We start from the raw sequence: 21,279 nt of genomic DNA, 5'->3' as shown, positions 1-21,279 counted from the left end.
CACCAGCTGGGATATTTGCAACAGCAACAAGGGGTGCTGCTGTAGGGCACACACACAACAGAGAGAAGAGTGTGTGTGTGACACGCAGGTCGGCAGTCTAAAGTGATGTGAAAGGGTATAAAGTGATATGAGACTCACCCGTATGGATTGCTGCTGGGTCTCTTGCTGCCGGTCTTGGAACGGCTGGACTTCAGCTCTCCACTCATGCTAATGTCTGTAAAGAACAACACAACCACAGTCAGGTATAAAAAGTACACAGTATGACATAATTCGCTCCAGCACTACAAGTACCAGGCTGTTTCTGCTTTAACCAATCATATATTTTCTGTTTCTACTCTAGCCATTTACTTTGTTGTTGTCGTCATGTGGCATGAAAACGACAGAGGTTGGCAGAAACAGACTGGCACCCGAGTGGCGCAGTGGTCTAAGGCATTGCATCGTAGTGCTAACTGTGCCACTAGAGATCCTGGTTCGAATCCAGGCTCTGTCGTAGCCGGCCGTGACCGGGAGACCCATGGGGCGGTGCACAATTGGCCATGTGTCATCCAGGGTAAGGGAGGGAATGGCCGGCAGGGATGTAGAGCATGGTGTTTGCAACACCAGGGTTGTGGGTTTGATTCCCACGGGGGGCCAGTATGAAAAATAAAAAAATAATGTATGCACTCACTAACTGTAAGTCGCTCTGGATAAGAGTGTCTGCTAAATGACTAAAAATGTAAAAATGTAAAAAAAAAATGTACACACTGACACTAACTGTGACTCTGTTGGCGCCAACCAGCATCAGAAACCCACATTTCTGTACATCAAGAGACTCTTGTCACAGCACATTAGCTCACTGGCATTGAGACACATGGCACTGGTCATTCCGACTTGCTGTGTCGTACACTCACAAACACACACACACAAACAAATACACACACACAAACACAACATACACACCGTCCCCACGGCTCAATTATACAGGAGCCATCTTGATTACAACACATGCCAGAGCAGCTCTCCCTCCATGGTGTGTGAGAGGGGATTGTGGTTCAGAGAAGAGGGAAAAGAAGAGAGGCCATTCTAACATGGACAGATGGGAGAGGGGACTAGAGTGTGACTGGGCAGGCTGCAGAGAGAGAGATGTGATGGGGGAGTGTGCATCTTTGTGTGTGTGGTGGGCTTGTATTATTTTCCTTGTGGGTACTGGATAGGATAGTAAAACAAGGAAAATTCCCAGGTCCCCATGAGGACAAAGGCTATTTTAGATTTAGGGTTAGGATTACAATTAGGGTTACAATTACGGTTAGGGGTTAGGTTTAGGGTTAGGAGTTAGGGTTAGGTTTGGGGTAAGGGTTAGGGTTTTAAATGAAAATACATTTTAGGTCCCCACAAGGATAGTAAAACATATGCTGTGTCAAATCAAATCAAATCAAATTGTATTGGTCACATGCGCCGAATACAACAGGTGCAGACATCACAGTGAAATGCTTACTTACAGCCCTTAACCAACAGTGCATTTATTTTTAACAAAAAAAGTAAAAATAAAACAATAACAAAAAAAGTGTTGAGAAAAAAAAAGAGCAGTAGTAAAATAAAATAACAGTAGGGAGGCTATATATACAGGGGGGTACCGTTGCAGAGTCAATGTGCGGGGGCACCGGCTAGTTGAGGTAGTTGAGATAATATGTACATGTGGGTAGAGTTAAAGTGACTATGCATAAATAATTAACAGAGTAGCAGCAGCGTAAAAAGGATGGGGTGGGGGGGCAGTGCAAATAGTCCGGGTAGCCATGATTAGCTGTTCAGGAGTCTGGCTTGGGGTTAGAAGCTGTTGAGAAGTCTTTTGGACCTAGACTTGGCACTCCGGTACCGCTTGCCGTGCGGTAGCAGAGAGAACAGTCTATGACTAGGGTGGCTGGAGTCTTTGACAATTTTGAGGGCCTTCCTCTGACACCGCCTGGTATAGAGGTCCTGGATGGCAGGAAGCTTGGCCCCAGTGATGTACTGGGCTGTACGCACTACCCTCTGTAGTGCCTTGCGGTTGGAGGCCAAGCAGTTGCCATACCAGGTGGTGATGCAACCAGTCAGGATGCTCTCGATGGTGCAGCTGTAGAATTTTTTGAGGATCTGAGGACCCATGCCAAATCTTTTCAGTCTCCTGAGGGGGAATAGGCTTTGTCGTGCCCTCTTCACGACTGTCTTGGTGTGTTTGGACCATGATAGTTCGTTGGTGATGTGGACACCAAGGAACTTGAAGCTCTCAACCTGTTCCACTACAGCCCCGTCGATGAGAATGGGGGCGTGCTCAGTCCTCTTTTTTTCCTGTAGTCCACAATCATCTCCTTTGTCTTGGTCACGTTGAGGGAGAGGTTGTTGTCCTGGCACCACACGGCCAGGTCTCTGACCTCCTCCCTATAGGCTGTCTCATCGTTGTCGGTGATCAGGCCTACCACTGTTGTGTCGTCGGTAAACTTAATGATGGTGTTGGAGTCGTGCCTGGCGATGCAGTCATGGGTGAACAGAGAGTACAGGAGGGGACTGAGCACTCACCCCTGAGGGGCCCCCGTGTTGAGGATCAGTGTGGCAGATGTGTTGTTACCTACCCTTACCACCTGGGGGCGGCCCGTCAGGAAGTCCAGGATCCAGTTGCAGAGGGAGGTGTTTAGTCCCAGGATCCTTAGCTTAGTGATGAGCTTAGAGGGCACTATGGTGTTGAATGCTGAGCTGTAGTCAATGAATAGCATAATCACGTAGGTGTTCCTATTGTCCAGGTGGGAAAGGGCAGTGTGGAGTGCAATAGAGATTGCATCATCTGTGGATCTGTTGGGCGGTATGCAAAATTGGAGTGGGTCTAGGGTTTCTGGGATAATGGTGTTTATGTGAGCCATGACCAGCCTTTCAAAGCACTTCATGGCTACAGACGTCAGTGCTACGGGTCGGTAGTCATTTAGGCAGGTTATCTTAGAGTCCTTGGGCACGGGGACTATGGTGGTCTGCTTGAAACATGTATTGACTCTTTGCCTGTTTGATGGTTCGTCGGAGGGCATAGCGGGATTTCTTATAAGCGTCCGGGTTAGAGTCCCGTTCCTTGAAAGCGGCAGCTCTACCCTTTAGCTCAGTGCGGATGTTTCCTGTAATCCATGGCTTCTGGTTGGGGTATGTACGTACGGTCACTGTGGGGACGACATCATTGATGCACTTATTGATGAAGCCAGTGACTGATGTGGTGTACTCCTCAATGCTGTCTGAAGAATCCCGGAACATGTTCCAGTCTGTGCTAGCAAAACAGTCCTGTAGCTTAGCATCTGCGTCATCTGACCACTTTTTTATTAACCGAGTCACTGGTGCTTCCTGCTTTAGTTTTTGCTTATAAGCAGGAATCAGGAGGATAGAGTTATGGTCAGATTTGCCATAATGTGTGTGTGCATTTGTGTAGGTTTGTCCCCCTCCCCTTTTCATATCCTGACCAAGCTAATTTGCCTGTCCTCCAGGGTCTAAGTGTGACCTAGGTCTCCTCCACCTCATGGCCAGGCTCGGGCTCTCCCTGCTGGGGTTGGCAGGGTGGGTCAGGCTGGCAGAGTGGCAGTACTCTGGAGCTCAGGCCCAGGGCCGACCCCAGTGCCCGGCCTGGCCTCCCACAGTGACAGCATGCCTGATAAATGGAGCTGTGCTGCCTAATTGCCCTCCGTCTGTCACTGGGAAATGCATGGGCTCTCAGTCTGCAGAGCTGTCACAACACACCCCGCTGTCCACTGCCTCCTGTCTACATCCACAGTGGCACACATAGGTCAACAAACACCTACAGACACATACAGTATGCACAAACAAGAAAAGTATACACCTTGCTGGTAGGAATATGCCTTGGTGAACGTTAGGTAATTTCTAACTATTTCATGTATTCTGCAGAGACATTTAGAAGGGCATTCGAAACAACCCCCCAAGCCCACAACAGTACCCTATCAAAACAAAGTCAGAATAAGCCATTACTAGCATTGAGATGATATCGTAGGTTAGCTGCATCACTATATAACATTAACCCCACAGGCTTCAGTAGAGTGACTACAACACGGCTGGGGGAATACTGTACCTTATGTTACGTTTACTGAGCTAATCGACTACAGGGTAATGCCTTTACACACAGAGAGAGAGAGAGAGAGAGAGAGAGAGAGAGAGAGAGAGAGAGAGAGAGAGAGAGAGAGAGAGAGAGAGAGAGAGAGAGAGAGAGAGAGAGAGAGAGAGAGAGAGAGAGAGAGAGAGAGAGAGAGAGAGAGAGAGAGAGAGAGAGAGAGAGAGAGAGAGAGAGAGAGAGAGAGAGAGAGAGCCCATGCATCCTGCTCTACAGGGGACCAACCTCAGGAGGGAGGGATGTGTTGTTTGGTAAACACACTATAACACAAGGCAATTAGCTTGCCCTACTGCCTTCTCCATTGAAACACAAAGCAGGATGCCTCTCAACGCTAAAAACCTCTAAAAACACAACTACAAAGCTTTCAATGTCTGCAGGGGATAGAACATGATTAGCATGCCAATAATTTTGACTTTGTTGTTGATGTGTTCTTTTGTTTGGCTGTTTGAGAGACTTTTCGACTTGTAAGCAACCTGACCAGTGGTGAGTGGGTGGTTTGAAGTACAGTAGACCAACACAGAGCCTAGAGGAAACTCATCACTCTCATGAACCTGGTTGTATAAATTCAAATAACCACCAGTATGTTGCAAAATTTCCATTCAATTTCACATCTTGCATCTCTCAGTGTCTCTTTTCGCCATAGCTCTGCACTTCCTACTCGAAAACTCCTGTATAGTTTTTGATCAATTCAAAGTTCGCATTTCGAGTGGGCAAGACTGCTCCCAAGCCACATGGTTCCATATAGTTAAACCTAGAGTAGTCGAAATGGGGAAGAAGAGGAGAAGATCTTCATGTCTCTGAGCTGGGGGAATGAGACAGGCTCTGAGCTGGGGGAATGAGACAGGCTCTGAGCTGGGTGAATGCACGCTTAACTGTAAGTCACTTTGGATAAAAGCGTCTGCCAAAATGGCATATATTATTATATTCCCAGCTCCTGAACCATTAACAGATTACCAAACCATATTCCCCACTCCTGAGCAATCTACAGACAACCAAACCATAATACCATCTTACCCATTCCTCAGGCATCTCAAAAATACCAAAAGGGCTGTGCTTACACAGGCAGCCCAATTCTGATATTTTTTCCTGCTCATTGGTCTTTTGACCAATCACATCAGATCTTCTCATTTCAGATCTTTTTCAGAGCTGATCTGATTGGTCCAGAGAGCAATTAGGGGGGAAAAGATCAGAATTGGGCTGCCTGTGTAAATGCAGCCAAGGTCTTCCCCACTCCTGAGCCATCTACAGCAGACCACACTGCATGTGCCTCCCTCCGAGCGAGACCAACTGTCACTCATCAGGAGCTGCCAATCAGTGGGATCACTATCTGGGCGCATTCCGCTGCCAAGTAAATTGCATCAACAAATGGCAAATTCCTGCCAGTTCACGCTGGGTTCAAAAAAGTGTTCCAGTTGTCCCCAAAAAATGACGCTGCCGACTGAAGTGGAGTCACCACCTGCGTCAGTGAAAAAGGCTTCAAATTGCTCAATGAACAAAGGAATGTTTGGGGGAGTGTTATGCTAATAATCGCCATCTACACGGGAGGTGTGAATTGCAGACAATTACCACGTGCCATGTGCTCAGGTAGAAGCCATAGCTATTAGCCCAAACAAAGAAAACCATGTTTTAAAGTGGCACTCCAGTCGGCATTTCACCTAATTTATGACCTGATTTACAAACAGTAGTGGTGCGTTGGTAAAATAACTGGGGAAGCCAAGCCCCCCATAACCTGTTAATTCATATGCCTTGCGACCGTGATATATAGACCTAAAGGCCGAGACAATAAGAAGACACAGTGGCAGAATAAATACAACCACACTTTTGTTTTTTTCACAAAACCGGATAGCAACCTCTGTCCAGCGAAGTCCACAAAGCATATTCATGTACAGTTAACAGACAGTTACATGACCTACAGCATGGTCAAGCAAGTTCATGTTTCCGACATTTTCGGACTACTAAACAACTATTGATTTAGAACCACAGAGAGTTACCTCCTCTATTCCAGCACCATTTCAACTTCAACATTTCAACATCATCAAATCACCTCTGCTTAGTTTAATACAGTGACAACAAAAAGATACCAAAAACAATTTAGTCCAATCAACGTAAGCTAAATATGATGTGGCTGTCCATGGTTCTGATTTCTGCATGTGTGTGTGTGTGTTTGTGTGTGTGCGCATTCGTGCAAGTAGACAAACATGTTGACTCACCCTACTTGTAGAGAATGCCAATGCCATCCTCCTCTCTTTCATGTTGACTAAACGGTCTATCATTCTGTCATACAGTACATGCTTTTATTTTTTGTTGTCCTAGGCAACCTGGCTAAAATGCTTTCTCGCTAGCCTAACTTCCATTCATGGACAACTTTAGCTAGTTAACATTAGCCTTCTACGTCTAGCTACATATTGAACTTCCATTCTCTCAGGCCAGGGGCAGAACAATGTATGAATTAATGGTTGGATCAGAATCACCGTTATAATCATTGGCCAGTATGGAGAATTAAGTAAAACCACAAGTCAAAATCCATATCCCATCCATGGCTAATTTAGGAAAGGGACAATTTTAGCTAGTTGGCTAGCTAGCCACCGGAGGACAACAACACAACGAGATGCAACAATTTAAGTTTTTCTGTCAATTACTTTCAATGTGATTTGATAGGAGTGACGCCAAATCCAAGCTGGCTTCCCTTAACACTTTTTTTTGGTGAGCCAGGACCATTCACAGTTGAACTCGCTCAGTTTAGCTCAATGCGGATTGGCTAATTTTGTATACTTTTTTTGTCAAGGGAGGCCAGATGCTCGCTGGCTTTCCTTGCCTTCAATGCTACGGGCGGCAACAATGTCATAGTCGTTTGGACCAGACAGCATCAGATAGATGGCCTAGACGTAGAGAGACAGAAGGGCGCTGTTTCGCTTGCTCAGATGCTTTCTCCTGTGAGATACATTCAACCTCTTGCGAATTGAAGGAAAGTTCTGAAACACAGAGAGAGGAAAGATACATTATTTTACGTTTTTTTTCTTGGTAAATTTTTTGGGGAAGCCTGGCTTCCCTTAGTATCCATGAATACACGCCACTGTTTACAAAACATAAGGCACGTATCAATAGGTGGTCCAGGTAAGTCAGTTGGTAGAGCATAGCGCTTGCAACGCCAGGGTTGTGGGTTCATTTCCCACGGAGGGCCAGTATGAAAATGTATGCATTCACTAACTGTAAGTCGCTCTGGATAAGAGTGTCTACTAAATTACTAAAATGTTAAATGTAAATGTCATGACATTGCAGTAGTGGGGTGGGCCTTTCCTCTTTTGGTCTCTACTGCTCCTCTATTGTTCCTCAAGCAAGGGGGAGGCTGATGACATCATGGGTTCCCATCAGACCAACTCCTTGAATGCCCTACTCCTTGAAGTTTGCAGTTGTCTAAAAAACACAATTTTTCTCAAAACATATTGTTTTACCCTTTAGTGTCTGCACTTTACTGTATTTATACTAGGGCTATCACTTTTCAAAAGTAAACGTTCATAAATTGCTGGAGAATGTCTTTAAAATGTATGTGCATCCAGGTGTACTTATGTGGGTGAGTCAACTTATTTGAATGACATTATTTTCCTTTCCTGCAGTCAAATGACCAAATCGCCCTCTAGTGGCTTCATGGGTGGAATGTTATTAATATTTTTCATAATTCCATAATTAATCAACATTATTAAAAAATAATGCCAAAAATCTGGTGTTTCTATATCAAATGGTTTTGTTATATTTCAGTATTCTGTGATGCAAATAAAGTGTAATATTGGGATGCAAACTCAAAATTGATTTAATTTCAACTCTATATCTGACCATAACCGTGTGTGATGTATATACTTTTGTTTCAAAGTAGATTTGTTTAAGACTACCAAGAAACACTGTGTGAGTCTGATTTAGCCCACTGCAGTTGAACAAAGTGTGCTCCATTTGAAGTATAAACTATTTTTTACATAAAACTTTATTACATGAAACAAAACATTTAATAATTTTGATACTACAGAAAATAGATTGACTGCTATGTTAAACAACTGCAGTCATGGTTGCTTTGGTTGTCAACAGCCTTGTGGCTATTGTAATCTTTTGACTGTAGAAAAACAGGATCTCTTAAAATACGTCCTCCAGTGATTTCTTTACTTTTCCTGTTGAAGGCAAAAGTTGCCCCTGACCACTTTCTCATTTCCTGCTCTGCATTTAGCTATTCAGATATTCTGTATCTTTATTGATTTTGTAAGAATAGACATTGCAGTGTTTCCAGCTGATGGTGACCTAAAATTGTGTTATGCAAAGTGTGCTTGTCTGTTGATGTGAGTATCTTTGCCTTCCATAGCTAATACTTTGATGAGAACATGTACTATTTCTAAATGGCCTGTAACAGAGTCAAATGCAGTATGAAAATAAAACTAATTTGGTTTCAAGGAACTACAATAATTACGGGGAGAGATGAAAGGAAACAAAAGCAATACAATGCAATTAGCTTTCCCACTGTGATCTCAATCCAAACACATACCAGGATGCCTCTCAACACTAAAAACATCTAAAAACACAACCACAAAGCTTGTAATGTCTGCTGGGGATAGAACAGGACTAGAGTGACAAGAGTGCCAATTTTTTTACACTTATGGTTATGTGTTTTGTTGTTGTTGTCTAAATGGCAGGCTTCCAGAGGTGGCATTAGCACTATGGGGGTGGAAAAGCATTTTGTGTTGAGGGGTCTGTAAACAGAGGACCCACCGGACATACTCAGATTGAGAGTCTATTAAGGAAACACCAGGGAGGATGCTAACAGACTCAAAAGGGACTCAAAGTGGTCACATACACATATGTGGGTGAGGCTATAGGACAGTCACCACAGTGCAGCCAGTACACACACACACACGAGTAGGCCAGGCACCCTGAGCAGATTACTCAACCCAAGTCAGGATGTGGGATGGACACACAAACACAGATGTAGGTTGCAAAATTCCGGTTGAAAGATTCCTGAAATCAGGTGAGAATAAGCAGAAATTCCGGAAACCTCCAACCAGGATTTCTGAAAAACCTGGGAATTTTGGGAAATTCCTGGAATTTTGCAAGCCTACACAGATGGCACTGTATAGCATGAACACAGGCCTACAGTAAAAAACAAACAGTCATCTACAAGATGTTCTATGCATATTTTTTCTATTCAATTCCTTATGGAATTTCTGATTAGAGTACAACAGCAGGGGTAGGAATTAACTATTGTAAGAAACACTAAGTCCACTTTTTCAACCCCACTATTGACCTCGATGCTAATTATCCCTTGTTCATGAGTTTATCTCCACAATCTCTGTGTTGAAGTCTGTGAACATGATGACAAAGAGGGCAGAAAGGGTGGAGGACTCAGTGTAGAATCTCATCAACCACAAAACCAGTAAACTGAAACAGAGATGTGTCATCAAACCAGCGGCTGCAGCCAGCGTCTGTCTGTCAGTGTGACCAAATTGTAGCAGAGGTCACAAGACCAAGGTCACATGAAATGAGTTGCAATCATAACCACAGGATTATAAATCCATAATCCCTACTGCCGTGTACTGACTGACTGTTGGCTCCTGCCTCTCCCACCGACCTCTACTCTGCCTCACCACCAGCCATGGTAAATGCTCGTATCTAAAGCCATCTTAAATCACATTACCTGGAAGAGAGGAGGATTTGCATAAACAAAAACATCCTACTTGGAATTAGGCTTTGTTTTTTATTTGTTTTTTTACTCAGGCAAATGCTGTGACCTCTTAAACCGGGAGTCAAGCCCCCGATGTGGAAAAGATGATGTAATAAAAGCCCTGAGCTGTGGAGAGAGTGGAGTGACATTTTGGCAGTTTTGTGCACTCCAGGAACAGATTAATTGTGGGGGATCCTGCACAGCGTGGAGCCCTGTGTCTTTTTGACAAGTGGCACCGCCTTTCACACACAGACACACAGGAGGCTGGCATTCTGCAGTGGCAGAGTGGGTAGTTTGTCAAACGGGACTGTTAAAGCAAAGCCCACCTTCCTGCTCACATCATGCTGACACACAGCTGTTCTCAGATCTGACTTCCTGGATCCCTCCCATCTGCTTTCTCTGACAGCAGTCCTGGTCCATCTGATCTCAGATCAGAGTCTGCTGACAGGGTCGTTACTGAAGATATCACAAGCTGAGCAATCACCAACATCACTGTCATAACAATAGGCCTAACACAGCAGCATGACGGGGAGTGGGCGTGAGAGGGAGAGAGAGGACGGAGAAAGAGACGGGAGAGAGACAGTTGAAAGAAAGAGAAAGGGGGATAGAGGGAGAGAGAGAATATGTTAGAAAGACAGTAGAGAAGGTACATCATAATGTTCCTGACAGTTGCATTATTGCTCTTACAAAACAACACATTAAAAAATCACGTGAAAAGAACACACATTATTTTCAGACACGTGAATTGTTAATTTCTTTGAAATGTTCATGAGTCAGATACGTGGTTTTCGGACATGAGTAACACATCGATGGGGGATTGGAAGTGATGCAGACAATTACATTGATGGAAGTTACAATCTATCTGCAATATTAAGTTGATCTACCCCCTAAAAAAAAAATATAAAAAAATAAACACATCGATGGCCACATTTTGAGGTTAGCCTACTGTAACTATAAAAGACTTCTTATGTCATCATAGAACGCGTGCATGTTCAAGACAGCATGCAAAGGTCGCAGGTCTGTTGAGCTCTTTATAATTACTATAATAATCTGCGCAGAATCTCAAACAGCATTGATCACTTGCACTAGACCTACAGTGAGGAAAAAAAGTATTTGATCCCCTGCTGATTTTGTAAGTTTGCCCACTGACAAAGACATGATCAGTCTATAATTTTAATGGTAGGTTTATTTGAACAGTGAGAGACAGAATAACAACAACAAAATCCAGAAAAACGCATGTCAAAAATGTTATAAATTGATTTGCATTTTAATGAGGGAAATAAGTATTTGACCCCTCTGCAAAACATGATTTAGTACTTGGTGGCAAAACCCTTGTTGGCAATCACAGAGGTCAGACGTTTCTTGTAGTTGGCCACCAGGTTTGCACACATCTCAGGAGGGATTTTGTTCCACTCCTCTTTGCAGATCTTCTCCAAGTCATTAAGGTTTCGAGGCTGACGTTTGGAAACTCGAACCTTCAGCTCCCTCCACATATTTTCTATGGGATTAAGGTCTGGAGACTGGGTAAGCCACTCCAGGACCTTAATGTGCTTCTTCTTGAGCCACTCCTTTGTTGCCTTGGCCGTGTGTTTTGGGTCATTGTCATGCTGGAATACCCATCCACGACCCATTTTCAATGCCCTGGCTGAGGGAAGGAGGTTCTCAACCAAGATTTGACGGTACATGGCCCCGTCCATCGTCCCTTTGATGCGGTGAAGTTGTCCTGTCCAGAAAAACACCCCCAAAGCATAATGTTTCCACCTCCATGTTTGACGGTGGGGATGGTGTTCTTGGGGTCATAGGCAGCATTCCTCCTCCTCCAAACACGGCGAGTTGAGTTGATGCCAAAGAGCTCCATTTTGGTCTCATCTGACCACAACACTTTCACCCAGTTCTCCTCTGAATCATTCAGATGTTCATTGGCAAACTTCAGACGGGCCTGTATATGTGCTTTCTTGAGCAGGGGGACCTTGCGGGCGCTGCAGGATTTCAGTCCTTCACGGCGTAGTGTGTTACCAATTGTTTTCTTGGTGACTATGGTCCCAGCTGCCTTGAGATCATTGACAAGATCCTCCTGTGTAGTTCTGGGCGGATTCCTCACCATTCTCATGATCATTGCAACTCCACGAGGTGAGATCTTGCATGGAGCCCCAGACCGAGGGAGATTGACAGTTCTTTTGCGTTTCTTCCATTTGCGAATAATCGCACCAACTGTTGTCACCTTCTCACAAAGCTGCTTGGCGATGGTCTTGTAGCCCATTCCAGCCTTGTGTAGGTCTACAATCTTGTCCCTGACATCCTTGGAGAGCTCTTTGGTCTTGGCCATGGTGGAGAGTTTGGAATCTGATTGATTGATTGCTTCTGTGGACAGGTGACTTTTATACAGGTAACAAACTGAGATTAGGAGCACTCCCTTTAAGAGTGTGCTCCTAATCTCAGCTCGTTACCTGTATAAAAGACACCTGGGAGCCAGAAATCTTTCTGATTGAGAGGGGGTCAAATACTTATTTCCCTCATTAAAATGCAAATCAATTTATAACATTTTTGACATGCGTTTTTCTGGATTTTGTTGTTGTTATTCTGTCTCTCACTGTTCAAATAAACCTACCATTAAAAGTATAGACTGATCATTTCTTTGTCAGTGGGCAAACGTACAAAATCAGCAGGGGATCAACTACTTTTTTCCCTCACTGTATGTACTTTCAATGTACTCTCAACTACAATCCAGGTCATTTGGTTCTGCTATTAGATGAAGCACAGTGATAATACATTAAGTTGTTGTATATATACAAAATATCTGACATTGTATTCCCATTTGAACTTTGTTGTGCTTTTAAATGGTTGAAAGCGCAGTGATAACACATTTAGATGACAACTAAACCAAAAATCTGACATAGTTTTTCCATTGGAATTTGGTTGTGCTTTTAGATGGTTGAAGCATAGTGATAACACATGGGGAATTCAAAAAACCTCTGGCTGTCTTTTCGAGTGGGAAAATAAAGGTTGAAATCTCATTGATCAATGTCTTAACCAAATATTACCCACATTTCCACGTTGAAATGACGTGGTGTGCCCAGTGGGGACACCACGTGCTCTATTCTATTGTCTCCTCTTCTAATAATTTATGTTAATTGAGGTTCAAGAAAAAACACTTCAATTTTCCTATAGAATACGCCCCAGCTAGTTCCCTAGTGTTGAACACAGTCAATCAGTCAATCAGTCAGTCAGTCAGTCAATCAGTCAGTCAACCAGTCAGTCAATCAGTCAGTCAGTCAATCAATCAATCAGTCAGTCACTCAGTCACTCAGTCACTCAGTCACTCAATCACTCAATCACTCAATCACTCAATCACTCAGTCACTCAGCCCCTCAGTCAGTCAGCTCACATAGAGACAGGGAGCCATGGGCACACACACACACACACACACACACACACTGGCTCAGGGGCATGGCAGCGCAGCATACTCAAAGATCAGAACCACTGTAGCGGCTGAGTTTCTGATACAAGCTGCCTGGCCGTACCTCTCTCAACGCATTCTTAGACATACTTAATTCAACGTTCCATATGACTTTTGCTAGTAATAAACAGGTATACTGTATGCTGTAAGGACACCATACACTCGGCCCTCTGAGAGCTTTAGAGAGATATTAGCCATGTAGGTCTCTCCCTGGTGTGAAGGGAGTGAGGCAGGGTGGCACTGTGGGGAGACGTGCTCTGGGTGGACCAGTCTCAGGGGGACTGTCTGGTGAGCCTACTGGTGCTGCTGTGTTTACTTATTCATACCGTCTCATCTCTAATGGATCTACTGTAATGGCTCTCACTACATACACCCTTACAAAAAAAACACATGTCAATTTGCAGTTTCACATGTGAGAAGAATAACATGTTTTCACATCACATGTGAATTGCAGTTTCAAATTTGCGGTTTCACGTGTTAAAAGCTTTCAAATGTGAAAATCTCCCTTTTACATGTGGAATTGCATTTTCACATGTGAAAATCACATTTGCAGTTTCATATGTGGAAACACTTCCACATGTGATTATTTTTTCACATATGAAACTGCAAATTAGATTTTTACATGTGATAATTTTTCACATGATTGTTTTTCACGTGAAAGTGAAAATCAAAATTGTAGTTTCACATGTAAGAAAACGCCAACTGTGAAAATCTCACTTTCACATGTTGAATTGCAGATTCACATGTGGGGTTAAAATAAGGTTATTTTCCTCACATGTGAATAGATGGTGTTAACATGTTGCAGTAGCAATGTTTCCACCGGTGGAATTAGGGTGACGACATTTAAAAAGGGAAAGATTTTGCGGGACATTCGCGTAACAGTGGACAGAATACATTTTTGGGGGGCAGGTTAATGGATCACGTTGAAATGGCGAAATGGTTGTGCTTTATGAAGGTCACTGCCTGTTAAAGGGGCAATCCGTAGTTGCTACATCCATTTTTGGACTTAATTAATGATATGTACCCATTGATTCTTGAAGAATATAACGTATACAGTGCCTTCAGAAAGTATTCACACCCCTTGACTTTTTCCATATTTTGTTGTGTTAGAGTCTGAATTTAAAATGGGTTCAATTGAGATTTTGTGTCACTGGCCTACACACAATACCCCATAATGTCAATGTGGAATTATGTTTTTAGAATTTTTTACAAATTCATTAAAAATTAAAAGCTGAAATGTCTTGAGTCATTAAGAATTCAACCCCTTTGTTATGGCAAGCCTAAATAAGTTCAAGAGTAAACATTTGCTTAACAAGGCACATAATAAGTTGCATGGACTCAATAATAGTGTGCAATAATAGTGTTTAACATGAGTTTGACCTCATCTCTGTACCCCACACATACAATTATCTGTAAGGTCCCTCAGTCGAGCAGTGAATTTCAAACACACAATCAACCACAAAGACCACAAAGAAGGGCACCTATTGGTAGATTTTTAAAGCAGACATTGAATATCCCTTTGAGCATGGTGAAGTTATTAATTACACTTTGGATGGTGTATCAATACACCCAGTCACTACAAAGATACAGGCATCCTTCCTAACTCAGTTGCCGGAGAGGAAGGACACCGCTCAGGGATTTCACCATGAGGCCAATGGTGACTTTAAAACAGTTATAGAGTTTAACAGAAGGAAGCCTGTACAGAATACAAATATTCCAAAACATGCATCCTGTTTGCAATAAGGTACACCTGCAAAAAAATTGGCTAAGAAATTAACTTCATGTCCTGAATACAAAGCGTTATGTTTGGGGCAAATCCAACACAACACATCACTGAGTACCACTCTCCATATTTTCAAGCATGGTGCTGGCTGCATCATGTTATGGGTATGCTTGTCATTGGCAAGGACTAGGGAGTTTTTTTTGGGGGGTAGAATAATACACGGAATAGAGCAAAGCACAGGCAAAATCATAGCGGAAAACCTGGTCAGTCTGCTTTCCAACAGACACTGGGAGACAAATTCACCTTTCAGCAGGACAATAATCTTAAACATAAGGCCAAATATACACTGGAGTTGCTTACCAAGAAGACATTGAATGTTCCTGAGTGGCCTGGTTACAGTCTTGACTTAAATCGGCTTGAAAATCTATGGCAAGACTTGAAAATGGCTGTCTCGCAAAGACCAACAACCAACTTGACAGAGCTTGAAGAATTAAAAAAAGTAATGTGCAAATATTGTACAATCCAGGTGTGTAAAGCGCTTAGAGATTTACCCAGAAAGACTCACAGCTGTAATCGCTGCCAAATGTGATTCTGGCATGTATCGACTCAGGGGTGTGAATACTTATGTAAATGAGATATTTATATATTTCATTTTCAATACATTTGCTAGAATTTCTAAAAACATGTTTTCACTTTATGAGGTATCGTGTGTAGATTGCAGAAAAAAACAATCTGTTTAATCAATGTTGAATTCAGGCTGTAACACAACAAAATGTGGAATAAGTCAAGGGGTATGAATACGTTCTGAAGGCACTGTAAGTGCCTCTTGCTTAGTTCAGCTGTCGTACCCCATCAGAACCCAAAATATAAGCTTGATTTAGCCCAATGTTTGTAAACAAAGTAAATGTAAACAACCATTGTATAGCCTAAAAACTATAATTTTGATATCATGGATGGTCAGTCCTTGCACCAATAGTGTATTCTATGGATTTGAGAGTGGTTGCATTTCTCCAGCCCCATCCCTCAGCTTTTTACTGAAACTGTGTGGGGGAGAACACTTTGTTAAGGTTTCAATTAAGGGTTACCGCTTTAAACACCTTTAATAGAGGAATAATGTTATTACAGTATATGGTGTAATAGTCTAGTGAGTGAGTTATGTTTGTGCTACTAATATCAAGCAAAACTGGCACATTCATTCCAGCAACATAGCACCCTGCAACCCATTGCTGGTTTACCTTTGAAGCTATGCAGGTCGGTCCCTGGATAGGAGACCAGATGTAGCTGGAAGTGGTGGGTTAAAAATCACGTATTTCACATAATGTACGTTCAATGAGGTTAAATTAACATGTCACATACATTTTTCACGTCTTTTTCCTTCATTAATGTTTTTCTTCAAACGAGACTTCTATTTTCACCACTTCCAGTCTCCCATACGGGGACCGACCAGGACTGACCCTGCTTAGCTTCAGAGGAAAACCAGCAGTGAGATGCAGGGTGCTATGTTGCTGGACTGAATATGCCAAAACTTGAAAATGGAAGTGAACCTCAATATTAAATTATTAGAAGAGGAGAGAATAGGATAGAGCCTGTGGTGCGTCCCCTCTGGGCACACCACATAATTTCAACGTGGAAATGTTGGTAATATTTGGTTGAGATGTTGATCAATAAGATTTCAACCTTTATTCACCCACTCAAAAAGACAGCCAGAAGTTTGTTGAATTCCCTGTGTGTTATCGCTATACTTTCAACCATATAAAACAGGGGTAGGCAACCCTGGTCCTGGAGTTCCGAGGGGCACTTCATGTTTTTGATTTAACCGACCTGGAAGACCAGGTGTGTTGAATATAGGCAATCACTGAACTGATCAATTATCTCAGTTGGTCAGGTGTGGACCCTAGTTGGAACAAAATCCTGCAGTACCTGCGACACTCCAGGAACAGGGTTGCCTACCCCGATCTAAAAGCACAACCAAATTCCAATGGAAAAACAGATTTTTGGTTTAGTTGTCATCTAAATGTGTTATCACTGCGCTTTCAACCATTTAAAAGCACAACAAAGTTCAAATGGGAAAACAATGTCAGATATTTTGTATTTATACAACAACTTAATGTATTATCACTGTGCTTTATCTTATAGCAGAACCAAATGACCTGGATTGTAGTTGAGATTACGTTAAAAGTACATACAGTGCCTTGCAAAAGTATTAATTCCCCTTGGCGTTTTTCCTATTTTGTTGCATTACAACCTGTAATTTAAATGGATTTTTATTTGGATTTCATGTAATGGACATACACAAAATAGTCCAAATTGGTGAAGTGAAATGAAAAAAATAACTTGTTTCAAAGAATTCTAAAAAATAAATAACGGAAAAGTGGTGCGTGCATATGTATTCACCCCCTTTGCTATGAAGCCCCTAAATAAGATCTGGTGCAACCAATTACCTTCAGAAGTCGTATAATTAGTTAAATAAAGTCCACCTGCGTGCAGTCTAAGTGTCACATGATCTGTCACATGATCTCAGTATATATACACCTGTTCTGAAAGGCCCCACATTCTGCAACACCACTTAGCATGGGGCACCACCAAGCAAGCGGCACCATGAAGACCAAGGAGCTCTCCAAACAGGTCTGGGACAAAGTTGTGGAGAAGTACAGATCAGGGTTGGGTTATAAAAAAATATCAGAAACGTTGAACATCCCACGGATCACCATTAAATCCATTATTAAAAAATGGAAAGAATATGGCACCACAACAAACCTGCCAAGAGAGGGCCGCCCACCAAAACTCACGGACCAGGCAAGGAGGGCATTAATCAGAGAGGCAACAAAGACACCAAAGATAACCCTGAAGGAGCTGCAAAGCTCCACAGCGGAGATTGGAGTATCTGTCCATAGGACCACATTAAGCCGTACACTCCACAGAGCTGGGCTTTACGGAAGAGTGGCCAGAAAAAAGCCATTGCTTAAAGAAAGAAATAAGCAAACACGTTTGGTGTTCGCCAAAAGGCATGTGGGAGACTCCCCAAACATATGGAAGAAGGTACTCTGGTCAGATGAGACTAAAATTGAGCTTTTCGGCTATCAAGGAAAATGTCTGGCGCAAACCCAACACCTCTCATCACCCCGAGAACACCATCCCCACAGTGAAGCATGGTGGTGGCAGCATCATGCTGTGGGGATGTTTTTCATTGGCAGGGACTGGGAAACTGGTCAGAATTGAAGGAATGATGGATGGTGCTAAATCCAATTGAGAATCTGTGGTATGACTTAAAGATTGCTGTACACCTGCGGAACCCATCCAACTTGAAGGAGCTGGAGCAGTTTTGCCTTGGAGAATGGGCAAAAATCCCAGTGGCTAGATGTGCCAAATTTATAGAGACATACCCCAAGAGACTTGCAGCTGTAATTGCTGCAAAAGGTGGCTCTACAAAGTTTTGACTTTGGGGGGGGTGAATAGTTATGCACGCTCAAGTTTTCAGTTTTTTTGTCTTATTTCTTGTTTGTTTCACAATAAAAAATATTTTGCATCTTCAAAGTGGTAGGCATGTTGTGTAAATCAAATGATACAAACCCCCAAATAATCCATTTTTATTCCAGGTTGTAAGGCAACAAAATAGGAAAAATGCCAAGGGGGGTGAATACTTTCGCAAGCCACTGTAGGCCTAGTGCAAGTGATCAATTCTGTTCAAGATTCTGTGCAGATTATTATAGCAATTGTGAAGATCTTTTCAGACCTGCGACCTTTGCATGCTGTCTTAAACGTGCAAGCTTTCTATGATTACATAAGAAGACATTTATAGTTACAGTAGGCTAACCTCAAAATGTGGCCATGGGTGTGTTACTCATTTTAAGGTTGAATAAATACTGTTACATTAGTTTGTAAGATAGCCTTAACTTTAGGCTATTTACTGTATTACAAAAGTATTATTGAATTGTGTATTGGTTGACAACCAAATATCAACATTTAAATGATATCTAATGCTTGGATAGTTTCTTCTGAGCCACTGGCTTAATCCTATTCTTTAACTTTTATTTTGCGTTTAGTTTGAGATGTGAATCCAACATAGGCCTATCATTTGTTAACTTATTGACAAGTTAATAGGCTACTTACTGTATTTCAAACGTGTCATTGAATTGTGTTTGGTTATCAACGCAAACAAATAAACATTTGAAGGAGATTTGTCTTTTGTGCCACTGACTTAATCTGGTTTTAATTCCAGTTTGTCTACTAATTAATCATTGATATGTTGGATTCACGTTTCCATCTCAACCAAGAATCAAAGTTAAAGAATATGACTAAATTGATTTAAAGTGCATTTAAAGTTTATTTTGATTTAATTTAGTCTTATTCTTTAACTTTTGGGTTGAGATGGGGATGTGAATCTAACATATAAATTATACATTTGTAGACAAACTGGGATTAAAGCCAGACTAAGTCAGTGCCACAGATGGAACTATCCAAGCAGAAGATCTCCTTCAAATGTTGATATTTGGTTGTACTGACAACCAAAAAAAATTCAATATCCAGTTTGTCTACAAATTAATAATTGATATGTTGGATTCATGTCTCCATCTCAACCAAACATCTAAGTTAAAGAATAAGGCAAATCTAATCAAACTTTAAATGCACTTTAAATAAAGTTTGATTTGATTTAGTCCCATTCTTTAACTTAGATTTTTGGTTGTGATGGAGACATGAATCCAACATACCAATTATTAATTTGTAGACAAACAGTGAATATATTTAGCTATTAAGAGATCTCTCAATAATCATTCTCACGATAGCACATTGGTAGTAGTCAGTGACAAATATATAAGATGGGCTTGGTTAAAACCCTGGATGGGAGAACAAATGAATAGTTGTAGATCAACTCTCTAGTAGGAGGTGCTGCCCAGCCTTGAGGTTTTTTTTCTGATAGTGGTTATAACGTTGAAGATCTAATGTTGTTTCAAAGGTTCAACATATTTTATACAAGGTTTGTCTATGTTGAAAATTGGTTACAATGATGGCATAATGCTGTGGTTGAAATTTCACCCTCAAAACTACAGTTGATGGTGTTTTTTTAAATCCAATTTATTTTCCACGTAGATTCCACGTCAAAATATGTTGACAAAATTCATTGAAACAACGTTGATTCAACCAGTTTGTTGCACATGAGAAGAGCATCTGGATCTAGTTCTATTCCAGATCTCTCTCTATCTTTTTCGCTCTGAGGACTCTTCCTCCCTCTCTCATCCTCTCCCTCCGTCTTTCTCTCGATTTCTCGGTTCTTTTTGTAAATGATTTTCTTTCTCTGTTCTTTAAAAGCTCTATAACCCTTAAAGGTCCAATGCATCTGTTTTTTATCTCAATATCAAATCTTTTCTGGGTAACAATTAAGTACCTTACTAGCTAGACTTCCATAAAACTGGCGACAGATTTTAATGCGGATATAAAAAATATATATCCAGTTGAAGTCGGAAGTTTACATACACCTTAGCCAAATACATTTAAACTCAGTTTTTCACAATTCCTGACATTTAATCCTGGTAAAAATTCCCTGTCTTAGGTCAGTTAGGATCATCACTTTATTTTAAGAATGTGAAATGTCAGAATAATAGAGAATAATTTATTTCAGCTTTTATTTCTTTTATCACATTCCCGGTGGGTCAGAAGTTTACATACACTCAATTAGTATTTGGTAGCATTGCCTTTAAATTGTTTAACTTGAGTCAAACGTTTCGGGTAGCCTTCCACAAGCTTCCCACAACAAGTTGGGTGAATTTTGGCCCATTCCTCCTGACAGAGCTGGTGTAACTGAGTCAGGTTTGTAGGCCTCCTTGCTCGCACACGCTTTTTCAGTTCTGCCCACACATTTCCTACAGGATTGAGGTCAAGGCTTTGTGATGGCCACTCCAATACCTTGACTTTGTTGTCCTTAAGCCATTTTGCCACAACTTTGGAAGTATGCTTGGGGTCATTGTCGTTTTGGAAGACCCATTTGCAACCAAGCTTTAACTTCCTGACTGATGTCTTGAGATGTTGCTTCAATATATCCACATAATTTTCCTTCCTCATGATGCCATCTATTTTGTGAAGTGCACCAGTCCCTCCTGCAGCAAAGCACCCCCGTGCTAAACGATTGGGATGGTGTTCTTCGGCTTGCAAGCTACCCCCCTTTTCCTCCAAACATAACAATGGTCATTATGGCCAAACAGTTCTATTTTTGTTTCATCAGACCAGAGGACATTTCTCCAAAAAGTACAATCTTCGTCCCCATGTGCAGTTGCAAACCTTAGTCTGGCTTCTTTATG

The 21,279-nt window shown here is 42.0% G+C and overlaps 1 protein-coding gene across 2 annotated transcripts in view; it reads right to left on the bottom strand.

Annotated features, from left to right (window-relative positions):
- The window catches only part of LOC121558010 (RNA-binding Raly-like protein), a 63,701-nt gene that overhangs the window by 36,794 nt on the left and 5,628 nt on the right, over positions 1-21,279 (bottom strand). For both annotated transcript variants that reach the window (XM_041871496.2, XM_041871495.1), the window contains exon 2: positions 139-214. In XM_041871496.2, coding sequence (XP_041727430.1) covers positions 139-214 — 76 coding nt within the window. The remainder of the gene's footprint in view (positions 1-138; positions 215-21,279) is intronic.

The sequence above is a fragment of the Coregonus clupeaformis genome, unplaced genomic scaffold, assembly GCF_020615455.1.
Source record: "Coregonus clupeaformis isolate EN_2021a unplaced genomic scaffold, ASM2061545v1 scaf0302, whole genome shotgun sequence".
Taxonomy (NCBI): domain Eukaryota; kingdom Metazoa; phylum Chordata; class Actinopteri; order Salmoniformes; family Salmonidae; genus Coregonus; species Coregonus clupeaformis.
This window is presented reverse-complemented; position numbering and strand designations above follow the sequence as displayed.